The following is a 15,373-nucleotide window of genomic DNA, read 5'->3' as shown; positions in this document are numbered from 1 at the left end:
CTCCGCGGCATGTGGGATCCTCCCAGACCGGGGCACGAACCCGTGTCCCCTACATTGGCAGGCGGACTCTCAGCCACTGCACCACCAGGGAAGCCCCTTCAGCCCTATTTAAATAGTTCTCATTTTGTAGGCTCTCCTTGGGCTATACTAGCCATGGCTTCACCAGCCACTGCAGCTCTCTACCTAAGCCATCATCTCAGAACTACACATCCCCATCTGGAAGCCCCACGGACACCTTGCTCTCAACTTACCTCAAACCCTCTCTGCCTTCCTGCCCACTCCATTAAACCTTCCCTCATATTCCGTATTTCAGAGCAAATGGCACCAGTTATTTTCTTCTAGTCAAATGCCTGAGAGTTACTCTTATTTTCTTTCTTTGTCCTACCTCTACATGCCATCAGTCACCACACTCCTTCAGATTTACTTTCAAAACACTACCTGAATACCGAAACTTCTCTTCAACCCTCTGCAGTGCTTCTGTCTTAATGTGGGCCTTACCATTGTTCACCCTAAACCTTACTTGCTGACCCTCCCTGTCCCTTAATAATATGTTCTTTATATGATCAGTTATTTTTGTTAAAAATATAAAACAGATCAAGGCATTAGCATGTTTAAAGTCAAGATGAGGCAAATAAGGCCCCTGATAAACTAAGCTGTTCCTCCCTGCTTTTCAGGCTCAGACTCCATTACCTCTCATGTACCCTGAACAACAGAAAGCTGTTATTTCCAAATGTACCACATATCCTCTTACTTCTTTACCTCTGCTGTTCTCTTTGGAATGCCCTCTCTTCATCTGCCTGGGAACTCCTTGTCACCCATTAAAATGCAGTTTAAATATCACCTCTTCCTTTTGGAAGCCATTCTCGACCATTTCAGGTTGGAGAAGGTGCACTTGGTCACATACCACCCCCTACACAGCTCTAACAGAGCATTTACTACAACTGTTGCAATTATAACTATATATGTCTCAGCATGCCATTAGGGCACAAACTTTGCCTGTCAGTCTTTCAGCCCTGTACCACCATCCAGCACCTAGAACAGTGCCTGGCACATAGAAGGTATTCATCAAAATTCAGAGTACACTTCATTTCATCCAGTCCCTTGAAATTGCCCTCCTATTTCAATCATAAAGCTTTGGTTTGAATTTGCTTTGTTTCTCTTCAGTCCAATGCTTATAGTTTTTAGTCCACCATTCAAACAAGATTTGGCAACTTAATCCAGCTTACTGAATTCCTGATGGCCATGACATCTGGAATACATTAGTTTACAAATGCTTCACCTACAGCAACTGTACCTGTTCAAAGGCCCTCAGTTCACTGACATACTTACTTTGGTGACATATTATTATGGGATGATGGAAGGCATAGGAGAGGGGAGAGAGGAGAAACAGCTTAATAGTCTGGGTGCATTAACTACAGAAGTACATGGAATACTTAACACTCTTACCAAACATTACTTTTTCTTGACTACATATGTGTGATATACAAACACACACGTGTATACACACACACATTTTGTTACAGTAAATACTTTTAGTCCCCAAACAGAATTAGAAGAATACGAAATATGAAGCAATCAAATTCTGTCCAGTTTGTCTTCACTAGTCATCTCTCTATCCTTTGGATTCTTAGCTTTTCTTACTCTAATAGGCAATCTTCATTTCTTAAATGGCTTGAATTAAAATGAATTCCATCTTTGAGCTGCTAGTAAATGAAATTTAAGACCACATAAATTTGAATAAAAACAGGATAAAACTGGAAGATATATGTACTCAACAATTAATCTGAAGCATGGGAAAGTGAAGAACCATTTGCATTTTAAACATGAAATGATGAGTTTTCAACCTAAAGAGATCCCTGTAAGACTCACACTTGGTGCTGCCTGGGAGTGGGCCAAGTGAAATGCTTCCAGTGCGGCCATCCTCCACCCATACAGATAACGAATGCAATGGAAGGCTAGGAGGAAATGCCATTTCTAAAGCCGCCTGTTCTTTTCTAATAGTCTTGAAAGCAGTTTCTTTTCCCAGGCTGCAAACTAGTCAACATCCAAATCACACAGCAGAGTTGAAAACATAACGCTTCTGTTTTGACAACATACAGTGGGAAGCAACTTAGCAGTTGTACACACCAAAGCAGAAACTGCACTGATTGCTGATATGAAACTATATAAATCAAATTACTGATAGAGACTGTCTCCTAAATTGAAGGTAACTTCAAAAATTTCTTCTTTTAATGACATGTATATATAGTGCTTAATGTAAGTTGTATAATAAACAATTTATGAAATGACATCAGTTACTTTGAAAATATAGAGAAGGTGTCCCAACAACAGCTGAAGACCTAAAAACAGCAATAAACAACTGCTTTAATGACATCCAACCACCAGTATGAAAAACACAGGTAGAGCTTATATGGTAAACGGAAGAAGGTTATAAGTAATTCCTAACTAGGGACTTTGTAGTCATGCAGATTTTTGATATAGGAGTTGTGGCTATTAGAAAGCCTAAAAGGTAAGCAGGGTTAAATCCTTCTGAAGGGTAATGCTGGGATTGAGATCTATCAAAGGATCTGGGCTTTGCCAACAAACCAGCTGCAGGGGGGGAAGAGGAGGTGCAGAGGGAATGAAATGTAGAACTTGGAAGCAGCTGAACTGCATTAGTCACCGCTGAGAAAATCTGAGCCTATAAGGAGGATTTGTGCCAGGACAGTATACTAAAAATACTCATCCTTTTTACAAATAAGTGAAGGGAAATTTAAGGGAAAGGCTGAGAGCTGAAACTATAGAAAAAAGAATTTTTTGAAAACCATTCTTCTTTACCTTTTAATAAACTCATGTTCTAAATTAAGTCACAAAATTTTAAAACTTTAGGAAAGCCAGTGCTTTTGCACAACCCCAAGCTGTTCCTCCAGAAATAAAGCTACCTGTCGGAAAACTTTAGAAGTATGAGTTCCAGAGTATGACACTTCACTTTATCCTTTTACCCTTCCACTACATATTCAATACATACAAATGTGAAGCCCCTTTAAAATAAGAAATTTCAATGTTATGTAAGATTGATTTTTCTACAGTTTAGAAACCAGTGTTTTGGCTTTAGAAACTAATTGTTTTGTTTTTGTACTTTTGAAATCCTCTGTGAAAGATGATGAAATGCTAAAATCCACAAAACTCCTAAATTCTTTACTTTTCTAAGGAAGAAGGAATATGAAATGAAAGGGAGCACATCAACCAGTGAAACTTGCCACTGGAATCAGGGAACATTAAAAACAAAATAGCCTTGTTACAAGCCAGGAGATAAAACACCTCTGTTGTGAAAAGTGCATCTATATGGAAGTTTAGAAATGTGAAGGTGCATCCCACATCCCAAAGAGCATATGAGTGAAGATAAAGCAAAGAAGAACAGGAGTGATTTTCTTGCAGTGGTATACAGTAGTCATGGATTCATCTGTAGAAGGGAAAGAATCAGGACAGTGTAAAGATGAGGGGACCGTCTGAAGACGGTCCAGAATAATCTTTCTGGAGAACTATCTGGCAACACATTATTAGCCTCAGCATTTACACTTTTGTACCTACTAACTGCACTTCTAGGAGTCATTCAGCTAAAAAGCACAGTGTCTCACAAATTCTTGTTGCCTGCAAGAACTACTCCTTCAGTGTGATTTTTGCCTCCAACAATCAATTGGTAAAGCAGAAGCGACTGGAATGTTGGAAGAAAGAGTAGAAAGACCTGGCAAAAACCACCATGTATTCTAGACTTCATAAGAATGCAGATTTCAAAAAGTAGAGAGGGGAAAAACAGCAGCAGAAATCCATCGTATGTACCTATCTTTTAACATTTAATTCAGAGTCTCCTGTACGGTCATATTAGTTTTTCATGTACCTCGCTTCTCTCCTACAAAGAACCCATTGGTAATTCTATGCAGAGCATTTCTGAAAGCTTTTCCAAACTCCACCCTCCTCGTGCCATTACAAGTGTCTTAAAATCACCTCAAATCTTTCAGCATTCTACTTACCATAATATTCTCTAGTCAAACCTATTTGTTTCAATTCTGACTTACTCTGACGAAATACTTCATATCATTAAATATAATTACTCTTACCAAGTCCAATGCCTGCATATTTCATTTACTCTCTTATCACTCAAGAAAAAAAACTATCCCAAAGATTTCAAATCCTCTTTCAGAAATTAAAGCTACTCTTAACCAAGAATTTCCGAAGCTATTAAAATATATCATTTTCAAGCTAACAAACTGGTCAATAATAAAGGCAAGCAGTATTCAAAGATATGTAAGGGTACAGAGAGAAGAGCCCACAGAAGTATAGAATAATATAGAATAACCTTTCTGGAGAACTATCTGGCAACACATTATTAGCCTCAGCATTTACACTTTTGTACCTACTAACTGCACTTCTAGGAGTCTATTCTTAAGAAAATAAGTCAGATGGAAACAAAGATTTGTATAAGGTATGTTCATCAAAATGTTATATTATAACAAAATTATAATAGCGAAAACAAAAGAAAAAACCTTAGCATCCAGAGGTATATTTGCATTATAGCCCTTAAATATGTTCCAGCATAATTTAGTAATATGTTTGTGGTGTGTTAGGGGAAAAACACACTTACATGCAGACATTAAAAAAAAGGAAAAAAAACCCACCAAAATGTTAATACTGGTTGTCTCTGAGTGGTGGAATTATGGTAACGTTAGTTTAAAATACTTTTTAGTGTCTTCTTTAAAAAGCAAATATATTATTTGCATAATCATAAAAGTAAATATTTAAAATTATATCTGAAATTGAGACTTTGCTGTTGTTCTTTCACAAACGAATTCTTAGATCTGTCCTTAACCACCAACATAAAATAGATATCTCTTCAATTCCAAATATTTTAGGCACTTCTGCCAATCTTCCCTGTTTATCACTTTTCTTGGGTCTGCCTGGCTTTGACTCATCTTTAGATGTTTTCTGACTATCTAACACAATTCTGATCCTTTCAGTACACATCTTTTTTCCCCCCCATAAACGTCACCTATTAAGGAGACAAGTAAAAAACAAACAAACAAACAAACAAACCCTACTTGGAGGGGTAAAATTTTGACAGTAAGCCACTTCTGCCATCATTATCAATATCACCATCATTATTGCCATTATTCTTTTTTTTTTTTTGTGGTACGCGGGCCTCTCACTGTTGTGGCCTCTCCCGTTGCAGAGCACAGGCTCCGGACGCGCAGGCTCAGCGTCCATGGCTCACGGGCCCAGCCACTCCACGGCACGTGGGATCTTCCCGGACCGGGGCACGAACCCGTGTCCCCTTCATCGGCAGGCGGACTCGAAACCACTGCGCCACCAGGGAAGCCCTGCCATTATTCTTAAAGAAAAAGTATTTTAATCCTTTAAACCAATATTACTCTGATGATATTCCAAAGGTCATGTTCCTCAATTTTGTCCTATTTTCACTGTTTCTGTATTTGGTTTTTTATAATCATTGTTCATCTAGCTTAACAAAGTTGTTCTATTTAATCCAATTTATATCCACGAGTTGAAAGACCCCAAACGTTCAGGTTGCAATGAAATTGGAGACCCGCAACTGCCACAGCCAAATTATTTTAACAGCATGGAAATTAAATATTTTCAGATGGCAGGGCTCCAGGGAGAAGCACGTAATTTAAACATGCATTTTTCTTTGAGACCCTCTGTCCTCACACCCTACTCTAACTGTAAAAAGAGTCAGTTATTACTACTGGAGCCTGAGGTCCTTCCTTAAGCTTTATAATAGTAGAGTTTGTCCTTGCTTGGGTTGTTTTTAATCAGTAGCAGCAACAATGTAAAATACAGTATGTCAGCATTTACTATAGGTTCCCTTTTAGTAAATCAAGAACAAATACATCAATGCAAATAATTGTTCTCATCTACTGACTCTACCAAACTATTAAGGAGGGGGAAGGAGGAAAGAGATGATATTTTTAAAGGAAGACTTGAGACTCTCCATGAGTATAAGGGGAAGGACGAGGGGGAAGGGGAGGGGGAGGAGCAGCTAGAAATTAAATTCAATAGAATATTAAATGATTTTGCCTGTCTGACCCCTCTTCCTATAAGCTGTCAGAAAGCAGGAACTGTACCTTTTTGCATTTCTCAGAAACATGTAAAGCACAGATATTCAACAAGTATTTACTAAGTGAATGATTCTTAGAATATACTTGTTTGATGCAAGTATAAATTTTATGGAATAAATTTTCTGCAAAAATCCTAAGTTGGATCTTATGGAATAAAATTCATTAAAATATTTCAAAGCATGATAAATATCCTAAAGAGCTAATAAACAACCTCTTCCTTAAACTGCCAACTAAAGAGAGCTTTCCTGACTAAGTTCCCAATGCTATGTGCTCTTCCAGTTAATGATTACTCAGAGCCACAAGGCACTTGGTATGGTGGACAGCTGACTGAGAATGTAGTAAGATTGGAAACATTCATTTTCTTAACTGTCAAAGTTAAGAAATAGGTCTCCTAATATATACCATAACTTGCTTTTCTTCTAGTGAATTGAAAAATAACTATGAAAAAAGAAATGTTAGCTGAAGGTGTGTTCCAATGACATACTCTTTGTCAGAGCAGTCATTCATGATGATAGGAATACAGGAGGTGGAGAAACAAATTCCAGGATGTTCGATGAAGGTTCCAGATTAAAAGTATCATATTCTCAACTCAAATGTGCAAGATGTGCTAGAAAACACAAAATATGTATATGGAGATTTGTGAAGAAGTCTTCCTTGAAATATTTCATTGTAAATTTTTATCTTTTAAACAAAAGCATGAAAGTATATAGTTAAGCTTTCTTTTGGTAATTTGAACACACCAGGTATATTCTTGCCTTAGGGCCTGTAGGCTGTTCCTTGTCTTAAATGTCCCCCATCTCCTCCAAATCACCCCAAAATCTGTTCCTTCACATATTTCAGATTAAATTTCACCTCCTTGGAGAAGACTTCTTTGCCAAACTAAAGCAGCCACCCAATCACTCTATCACATCACCCTGTTTTAAGTCTCTGCATAACACATCACTATCTGATATTTTCCTTGCTTATTTTTAATTGCCTTGCTCCACCAAAAAAAAAAGTTCTGTAAGAACAGAGATATTCATTTTTCCACCATTCTATCAGTAATATAAGCACAAAGTAGGTGTTTAAACATTTGTGTTGTATTTGTTTAACAAAGCAATTTTCCTTAATTATATGTATTCAGAGGGAAGGGTAATATGAAACTTTAAGATAAGGTAAATTTTAATGCTTATATAAGGCTTTTAAATATGATTTGTATGTAAAGGGTATTTCATATGAGTGAATGGTGATTAGTGAAGGTGCCACATTCCAAAGTTGTTTCCAAAAGCATTTAAAAGGTGTTTAACCTTGTGGTATTTCCCACTCCACAGCTGTGTTAGTGTTACTATGGTCTTTCATACTGATGAAAAACAACACCCTAAGCAGATGTGCCAGACTATAAATTCTGCAAGCATGGACAAAGCTTTCTCTTGTAGTCCCTATAATGCCTAAGATACATATGAGCAAAATAAATACTAGCCAATTGGTTTTTCTCACAGGGTAGAAAAAGTAAAGGTAATTTGTATAACATGGGTCTTCATTAAGTACTCAATTAACTTGCCAGAATAAAAACCTGAAATTATAAAGTACTGATTTAAACTTGTTTTAGATGAGACCTCCTGGGTCAGATCAAATGACCCACTGAATTAAGACTCTTGTCTGACCTTGGTGGAAAAGTGCAGTTTAGAGAAGAGGTTAGTGACTATTCCAATAGCCTTCAAAATTTAGTCATGTAACTCAAACACTCCTGTCTTCCAAAAATTATCATGGGTCTAGAACTAATACGCTTACATTTAAAGCTATGTCACTCCATAAAAAACAAAGAGATCCAAGTTGTACATCCCTTCACTAGTCCAAAATTACCTTTCATGCTATAGGCCCTAATATTTTGGAATTTGGTGAGGCACTCTCAATTTCCACTAAGACAACCTTCAGGATTTTAGAAACCACTGTTTCCCCTTTGTCTGTGCCTTTCCATAGTAACTTCCTTAGACTGCACTGTCCAAAATAATCTACACCAAGTCAACATTAACAACTTTGGCTGTCAGATCATTTAATAGCGATCCTAAGTATTTCAAGTACGTATCTATTTGCACATCATAGCTCTTTGAACAAGCTGCCAACGGAACCAGGATATCATGATATAGCGAGGTGTAGTTTAAAGATGTTGACAAAGCAATTAAACTTTAACACTTATCAACAATCAGTCAATACCATCGACAGTGAAGAGCCAGTGCAACAGAGCAGTGGGCAACTTTGCTGAAGTTGCCCAAGGGAACCTAGATAAACTTTAGAGATGCTCTGTGTAGGGAATGCTTATTCTTCCACTTAAAGATTATGGCATTAAAAGGAGGAAGGGGCCACTGTATAAGAATATACTTACTAGAACTGAAGAATGCATTACAAATTCCCAGGAAGAACAGGTTAACATCTGTTTTATGTACTTCCTCATAATGACCTAATTTTTTAAACTGACAAGTTAAATAGTGTAGTTTAAATGCTGGGGCAGGTTCTAAACAAGGTTAAAATCGGTGTTTTAGAGCAAGTGAGTCTAACACAGCCTAAAGAGTTCCTTCCCCTTTCCAAATCTTTGAAATTCCACTTTGCTCTAACACCATCGGCTCTAGAGCACACGACTACCTGGGTGTGAAGGCTGGCTCTGCCCCACCTTGCGTGTGCCCCTTTAAGTAAACTTTAATGTCCTCATCTGTAAAAGAGGCACAATATTCCCTGCCAGATGGAGTTGTTATGAGGATACTCCATGTAAAGTGCTTAGCAGAGTGCCTGGGTTTAAAAAGCACTCAAATATTAGCTATGATTACCAACATCGTCAGATTCCAATAGTTGGTCCTTAAACTAATACTTTGGTGCGAGACATATCTAATATTGTTTCCTCCTTAGTTATGTTGCACTAATCCTGCTGTATGCCGCAATTTTTTTCCCTGCATGTCTGCTTAACTTCCTCATCACAGCTCACAAAGGTTTTATTATCCTACTAACCTAGATAAAGAGTGTTTTTACCACACAGTTTAACTTCAGTCTTGGCAAGAAGCCACTATGAAAAGCACAACTAAAGTTCATCATAACCTTCTTCACTAAGTGCCAATAGTACCTATACTTACATAGTTTCCAAAGATTAATGAACCTTTGAATTAACTGCTATTTTAAATGAAAATTTAATTATTTAAAGAAAATGGCTCCTGCATTTCCAATATTTTGTTTCATTAGCAATTCCAGTCCCTGAGCTTGAATAGCCTAGAACTCACCTGATAGTACACAGACTCTTCTCCAAAATCAAACTGTTATGCCCATAAAAATCACAAGGAACTGTTAAGGCTACAAAGCTAAGTCTATACCTAAGAATCTTCTTATCTAATAGTGTTTCTCATCTGGATAGCCCTGGAAAGTCTTTTAGCTTTTAAAAAGGCTTGTAAGTCAAGCTAAAGTATAAGAAACACTGCTCTAATTGGAAAAGAAGAAATCATGGAAACATCAATGACATGTGGGTGATTCTGAACAGTACTATCGGCCCTACCAGTCAGGATTCTTTCCATCACACCATAAATATCCTGAAAGACTCTACGGCAATACATGTGTGTAGTAAGTGCCTTATTATATGTAATTATCCTTTTATGCTATAGCAGTCAGGATATGAAAAGTTTCCTCCTTCGTTGGGGGAGGGGGGAATGGGTTGTAAGAAGGAAAGGATTCCTCCTAATTTAGGTATGTTTGTGAGAAGAGTTGAATGGGGGCATACAAAAGTATGGGAAGTGGAAATGTTCAAGAAGTGTCCTGGGGACTGGGGACAGGGAAGTGTGTCCAGGACAGCAAGTGTTTAAGAACATGGTCAATGGTGAGGAAGGAAAAGTGACTGACAACTTCAATTGCAATACCAAGTGGAGGTTGAACCTTAATCTACTGCTGAAGCTTTTGGGGTGTGGGCGGGTGTTTATTTTTTAAATGAAATAAAGTGATGTGAGGGAAGAAATGCTTAATAAGATTTATCTGGGTGCAAGGTCCAGATGAACTAGAGGGTGGAGAGACTGACAGGAATAACACAGGTGATTACAAAAGTTCTTGGCGAGATAAGGACCTGAAGTAAGATGAAGGGGCTATAAACACCCCTTTCTTTGAGGGCGTGTCCAAAAAATTCATAAGCCACCCTTTATTGAAAGTGAACTAACTCATCGCTTTCGAGATCTTGTGACATCCAAGTCATATTTAACCATGGTTTATCATCTCAGGCTACCCATCCCCAGGACCAAACAGACTGATTTTCTTGGTTACAGGATCATTTGGCTTTTAAAGTTGAAACCGTTCCGTTTTCTGGGCTGGTAACCAGTCAACCAGTTCTCCATACACAAAAAGCTCTAAGGCAAAATCCCTCACCCCTGAGTCGGTAGCGTCCCCGCACTTCTGCACCGTTTGCTCGCACGCCTCGGGGCTGCCACTGGAGCTGCCAGGGCTCCGGGCCCCGACAAAGAAAGCGGAGCCCGACCCTTTGGGGAATATCCTATTTCGAGCCTGGTGTCCTGAAAGAATCTGCAATGAAAGCTCTCCGTCCAGTAGGCTGCTCCGGGGAGGGGGGAGGCCGGGGGGCCTCTCAGCGCCGGCCCCTGACACAGAGCTCGTCGGCGGGGGCATCTGGCCCGAGAGCGGAGACCGCAAGAAGCCCCCGAGGGCTTCCTCTCACCGCCATCTACGCCCGGAGCCTTCGTCCCGGCCAGGGAGGAATCTAACGAAGCGGCCCCCGGGGCCAAGCCGGGCCCCCTCCCCCCGCGCCTCCGCCACAGGGCCCCCTCGCTCCCTCACTTCCTCAGCGCCAGCCCCAGCCCAGCCTGGGTCCCCGCTGGGCCCCATAGGCGCTTCGGCCGAGGCCTCCTTCGGGCCGCACCGCCAGACCCCCGCCCTCTCCCGCCCGCCGGCCACGCTCACCCAGAAGATGAGGTTGAGAAACACCAGCACAGTCTTGGAGGAGGTGATGCCGCACTGGCCCATGGTGCCGGCGGTCGGCTGGGGCCCTGCTCGGCGAGCGGGACGCGCTCACCGAGCGAGGCGTCAATGGCGACGGCGCCTCCCCTCTGGGAACTGCACGGGCTGCGAAGCTTTCACCGCAGCCCCCGGCGCCGTCGCCCACCCCTAGCCCAGCAAGCACCTCGCTCCTCCGCGCAGCCGCCGCAGTCTCCGCCGGGCCACCGCGCCACTCCCCGGCAACCGAGTTCCGCCCCCGGACAGGCAGCTTCAGCCAATCACTCCCGTGGTGGCTACAACGAGGCCACGCCTCTTAAAGGAGACGAAAGCTCAGCGTCCTTCTTGGCCTCTGGCCGCCCTTGGATGCAGAAGGCTCCTTAGGGAAGTTTCAGTGGACCAAACCCAGTCCCCTCCTATTGAGCTGCGTTTACTATGCCAGGCTTACAGGTGATTCAGAGTCCTAAGAATGCTGTCTTTCTACCTAGCCCGTTCTCCCCTAAGGAGGTCGGAGACACTAATATCTCCCACTCCACATCGCGATTTTCCTGACAAAGTAACACCTAAGCATTGTCTGGGAGAAGTGCAGTGAACATCAACAAATATTTATGGAGAACTTATTGTGCCAAGCGCTAGACTAGCTCTCAGAAGAGTCATTGGAAAGGAGAAAAGGCTGGTGAAGGGTTTGGCAATGAGGAGACATTTTCGTGTAGATGTGTGTTGAGAGCAAGGTAACACATGAAGTCTATTCCTGGGTAGGGCATTTTGGAACAAGACTTAGAAAGATTACAGAAACATCTTTTTACATTGCAGCATTTCACACTCTTCCCCCAATCTTGCATCGATCATAGTAATGAACAGTTATTGAGAGCTTACCCCATGCCAGACTTTTTATGGCCATTGCTCAGTTAACCTCCATCACAACCTTAGGTGGAGGTATTATGGTTATCAGCTTCATTTTACTGGTGGAGGAATTGAGGCTTAGAAAGATTAACAAACTTACGCAGAGCCACACAGAGACTAGGTGGTCTAGGGCAGAAAACCACATTCTCAGCCACACACGAAACTGCCTGTTTACTGTCTTACCTGCCATTACAACCCTGCACTCCCTCCTCAGTTGGCCCTAAAGATGCCCATTTGCTCCTCCTTAATCATCTCATTCTCCTGCAATCTCCCTGGCTAATCACCTTTCCCAGGTACTCTCACCAATACCTTTTCATCTCAGCCTCCTATTGATTTGCACCAAGCAGCAGCAGCAGGGTTATTCACTCATTAATAAGCACCACCTCTGTGCCTCACTGTTCTAGGTGGTGGGTATTTCACAGTGAGCAAGACAAATCCTTGCCCCCATGGAGCTCACATTCTGTTAAAGGAGGTAGACCTCAAACAAATGGGCAGGTTAGGTTTATGACATGATATTGAGTAGTGATAGAAAATAATTCAGAGGAAGGGGATAGAGAGTGATGAGGGAAGTCCTCCGAACAGAAAACGTTGGAGGAGTACCAACTGAAGTGAGGGAGCAGGCCATGTGAATATTTAGAGGAAGAATAGCCCAAAGGTGGGAATAGCAAGTACAGGGCCCTGAGGCAGGAACATGATCAGTAGGAAAAAGAACATTAAAGAGCCTGATGTGCAGGAGGTCAGTGGAGAGCAGAGAATGAAGTGAGCAAGGCCAGATCACCAAGGGCCTAGTAAGCCATATGCAGCGGAAACATACTGCAAGGCTTTGAACAGGCCAGTAACACCATCTAAGTTTTTTTTTTATATATACTTTTTTTTTTTTTTTTTTTTTTGGTTGCATTGGGTCTTTGTTGCTGCACGCGGACTTTCTCCAGTCGTGGTGAGCAGGGGCTACTCTTCATTGCGGTGTGTGGGCTTCTCATTATGCTGGCTTCTCTTGTCGTGGATCACGGGCTCTAGGCACACAGGCTTCAGTAGTTGTGGCTCACAGGCTCTAGCACGCAGGCTCAGTAGCTCCACGGCATGTAGGATCATCCTGGACCAGGACTCGAACCTGTGTCCCCTGCATTGGCAGGTGGATTCTTTTTTTAATTTTTAGTTTTTGCTTTATAACAAAGTGAATCAGCTATACATATACATATATCCCCATATCTCCTCCCTCTTGTATCTCCCTCTCTCCCTCCCTATCCCACCCCTCTACGTGGACACAAAGCTCCGAGCTGATCTCCCTGTGCTATATGGCTGCTTCCCACTAGCTATCTATTTTAGATTTGATAGTGTATATATGTCCATGCCACTCTCTCCCTTCGTCCCAGCTTACCCTTCGCCCTCCTCATGTCCTCAAGTCCATTCTCTACGTCTGCATCTTTATTCCTGTCCTGTCCCTAGGTTCTTCAGAACTTTTTTTTTTGGATTCCATATATATATGTGTTAGCATACAGTATTTGTTTTTCTCAAATAACTCAATTTTCTTTCTTTTTATGGCTGAGTAATATTCCATTGTATATATGTGCCATATCTTCTTTATCCATTCATCTCTCGATGGACACGTAGGTTGCTTCCATGTCCTGGCTATTGTAAATAGAGCTGCAGTGAACATTGTGGTACATGACTCTTTTTGAATTATGGTTTTCTCAGGGTATATGCCCAGTAGTGGGATTGCTGGATCATACGGTAGTTCTATTTTTAAAGGAACCTCCATACTGTTCTCCAAATTGGCTATATCAATCTACATTCCCACCAACAGTGCAAGAGGGTTCCCTTTTCTCCACACCCTCTCCAGCATTTATTGTTTGTAGATTTTTTGGTGATGGCCATTTGACCAGTGTGAGGTAATACCTCACTGTAGTTTTGCTTTGAATTTCTCTAATGATTAGTGACGTTGAGCATCCTTTCATGTGTTTGTTGGCAATCTGTATATCTTCTTTGGAGAAATGCCTATTTAGGTCTTCTGCCCATTTTTGGATTGGGTTGTTTGTTTTTTTTGATATTGAGCTGCATGAGCTGCTTGTAAATTTTGGAGATTAATCCTTTGTCAGTTGCTTCATTTGCAACTATTTTCTCCCATTCTGAGGGTTGTCTTTTGGTCTTGTTTATGGTTTCTTTTGCTGTGCAAAAACTTTTAAGTTTCATTATGTCCCATTGGTTTAATTTTGTTTTATTTCCATTTCTCTAGGAGGTGGATCAAAAAGGATCTTGCTGTGATTTATGTCATAGAGTGTTCTGCCTATGTTTTCCTCTAAGAGTTTTATAGTGTCTGGGCTTACATTTAGGTCTTTAATCCATTTTGAATTTATTTTTGTGTATGGTGTTAGGGAGTATTTTAATTTCATTCTTTTACCTGTAGGTGTCCAGTTTTCCCAGCACCACTTATTGAAGAGGCCATGATTTCTCCATTGTATATTCTTGTCTCTTTTATCAAAAATAAGGTGACCATATGTGCATGTGTTTATCACTGGGCTTTCTCTCCTGTTCCATTTATCTCTATTTCTGTTTGTGTGCCAGTACCATACTGTCTTGACTACTGTAGCTTTCTAGTATCGTCTGACGTCAGGGAGCCTGATTTTTCTAGCTCTGTTTTTCTTCTCAAGATTGCTTTGGCTGTTCGGGGTCTTTTGTGTTTCCATACAAATTGTGAAATTTTTTGTTCTAGTTCTGTGAAAAATGCCATTGGTAGTTTGATAGGGATTGCATTGAATCTGTAGATTGCTTTGGATAGTATAGTCATTTTCACAATATTGATTCTTCCAATCCAAGAACATGCTATATCTCTCCATCTGTTTTTATCATCTTTAATTTTTTTAATCAGTGTCTTACAGTTTTCTGCATACAGGTTTTTGGCTCCTTAGGTAAGTTTATTCCTCGGTATTTTATTCTTTTTGTTGCAATGGTAAATGCAAAACTATGTTGAATAATAGTAGTGAGAGTGGGCAACTTTGTCTTGTTCCTGATCTTAGTGGAAATGGTTTCAGTTTTTCTCCATTGAGAAAGATGTTGGCTGTGGGTTTTAAATATATGACCTATATTATATGCAGGTACGTTGCCTCTTTGCATACTTTCTGGAAGGTTTTTATCATAAATGGGTGTTGAATTTTGTCGAAAGCTTTTATCACCGTTTCAATTTCAGTGCTTGTGCTTGGTCTGTTTATATTTTCTACTTCTTTCTGGTTCAGTCTCGGAAGGTTGTGCTTTTCTAAGAACCATAGGTTTTGGGTCATTGTGTATTCATTATCATTTGTTTCTAGGTATTTGTTGATTTCCTCTTTGATTTATTCAGTGATCTCTTGGTTATTTAGTAGTGTATTGTTTAGCCTCCATGTATTTGTAGTTTTTACAGTTATTTTTCTGTAATTGTT

General features: G+C 40.5%; 1 protein-coding gene across 4 annotated transcripts in view; it reads right to left on the bottom strand.

Moving 5' to 3' along the window:
* Positions 1–11,375, bottom strand: part of TSPAN3 (tetraspanin 3) — a 38,636-nt gene extending 27,261 nt beyond the window's left edge. For 3 of the 4 annotated variants that reach the window (XM_028495362.2, XM_028495363.2, XM_028495364.2), the window contains exon 1: positions 11,025–11,279. In XM_028495362.2, coding sequence (XP_028351163.1) covers positions 11,025–11,087 — 63 coding nt within the window. In that variant the 5' untranslated portion in view covers positions 11,088–11,279. Of the gene's footprint in view, positions 1–11,024 lie in introns of all 4 variants that reach the window. The other variant, XM_024128904.1, reaches the window with a different exon arrangement.
* Positions 11,376–15,373: the final 3,998 nt, after the last annotated feature.

Source organism: Physeter macrocephalus, chromosome 11 (genome assembly GCF_002837175.3).
Source record: "Physeter macrocephalus isolate SW-GA chromosome 11, ASM283717v5, whole genome shotgun sequence".
Classification (NCBI taxonomy): Eukaryota; Metazoa; Chordata; class Mammalia; order Artiodactyla; family Physeteridae; genus Physeter; species Physeter macrocephalus.
Note: the sequence above shows the minus strand (reverse complement) of the source record. Positions and strands in the feature narration are given on the sequence as shown.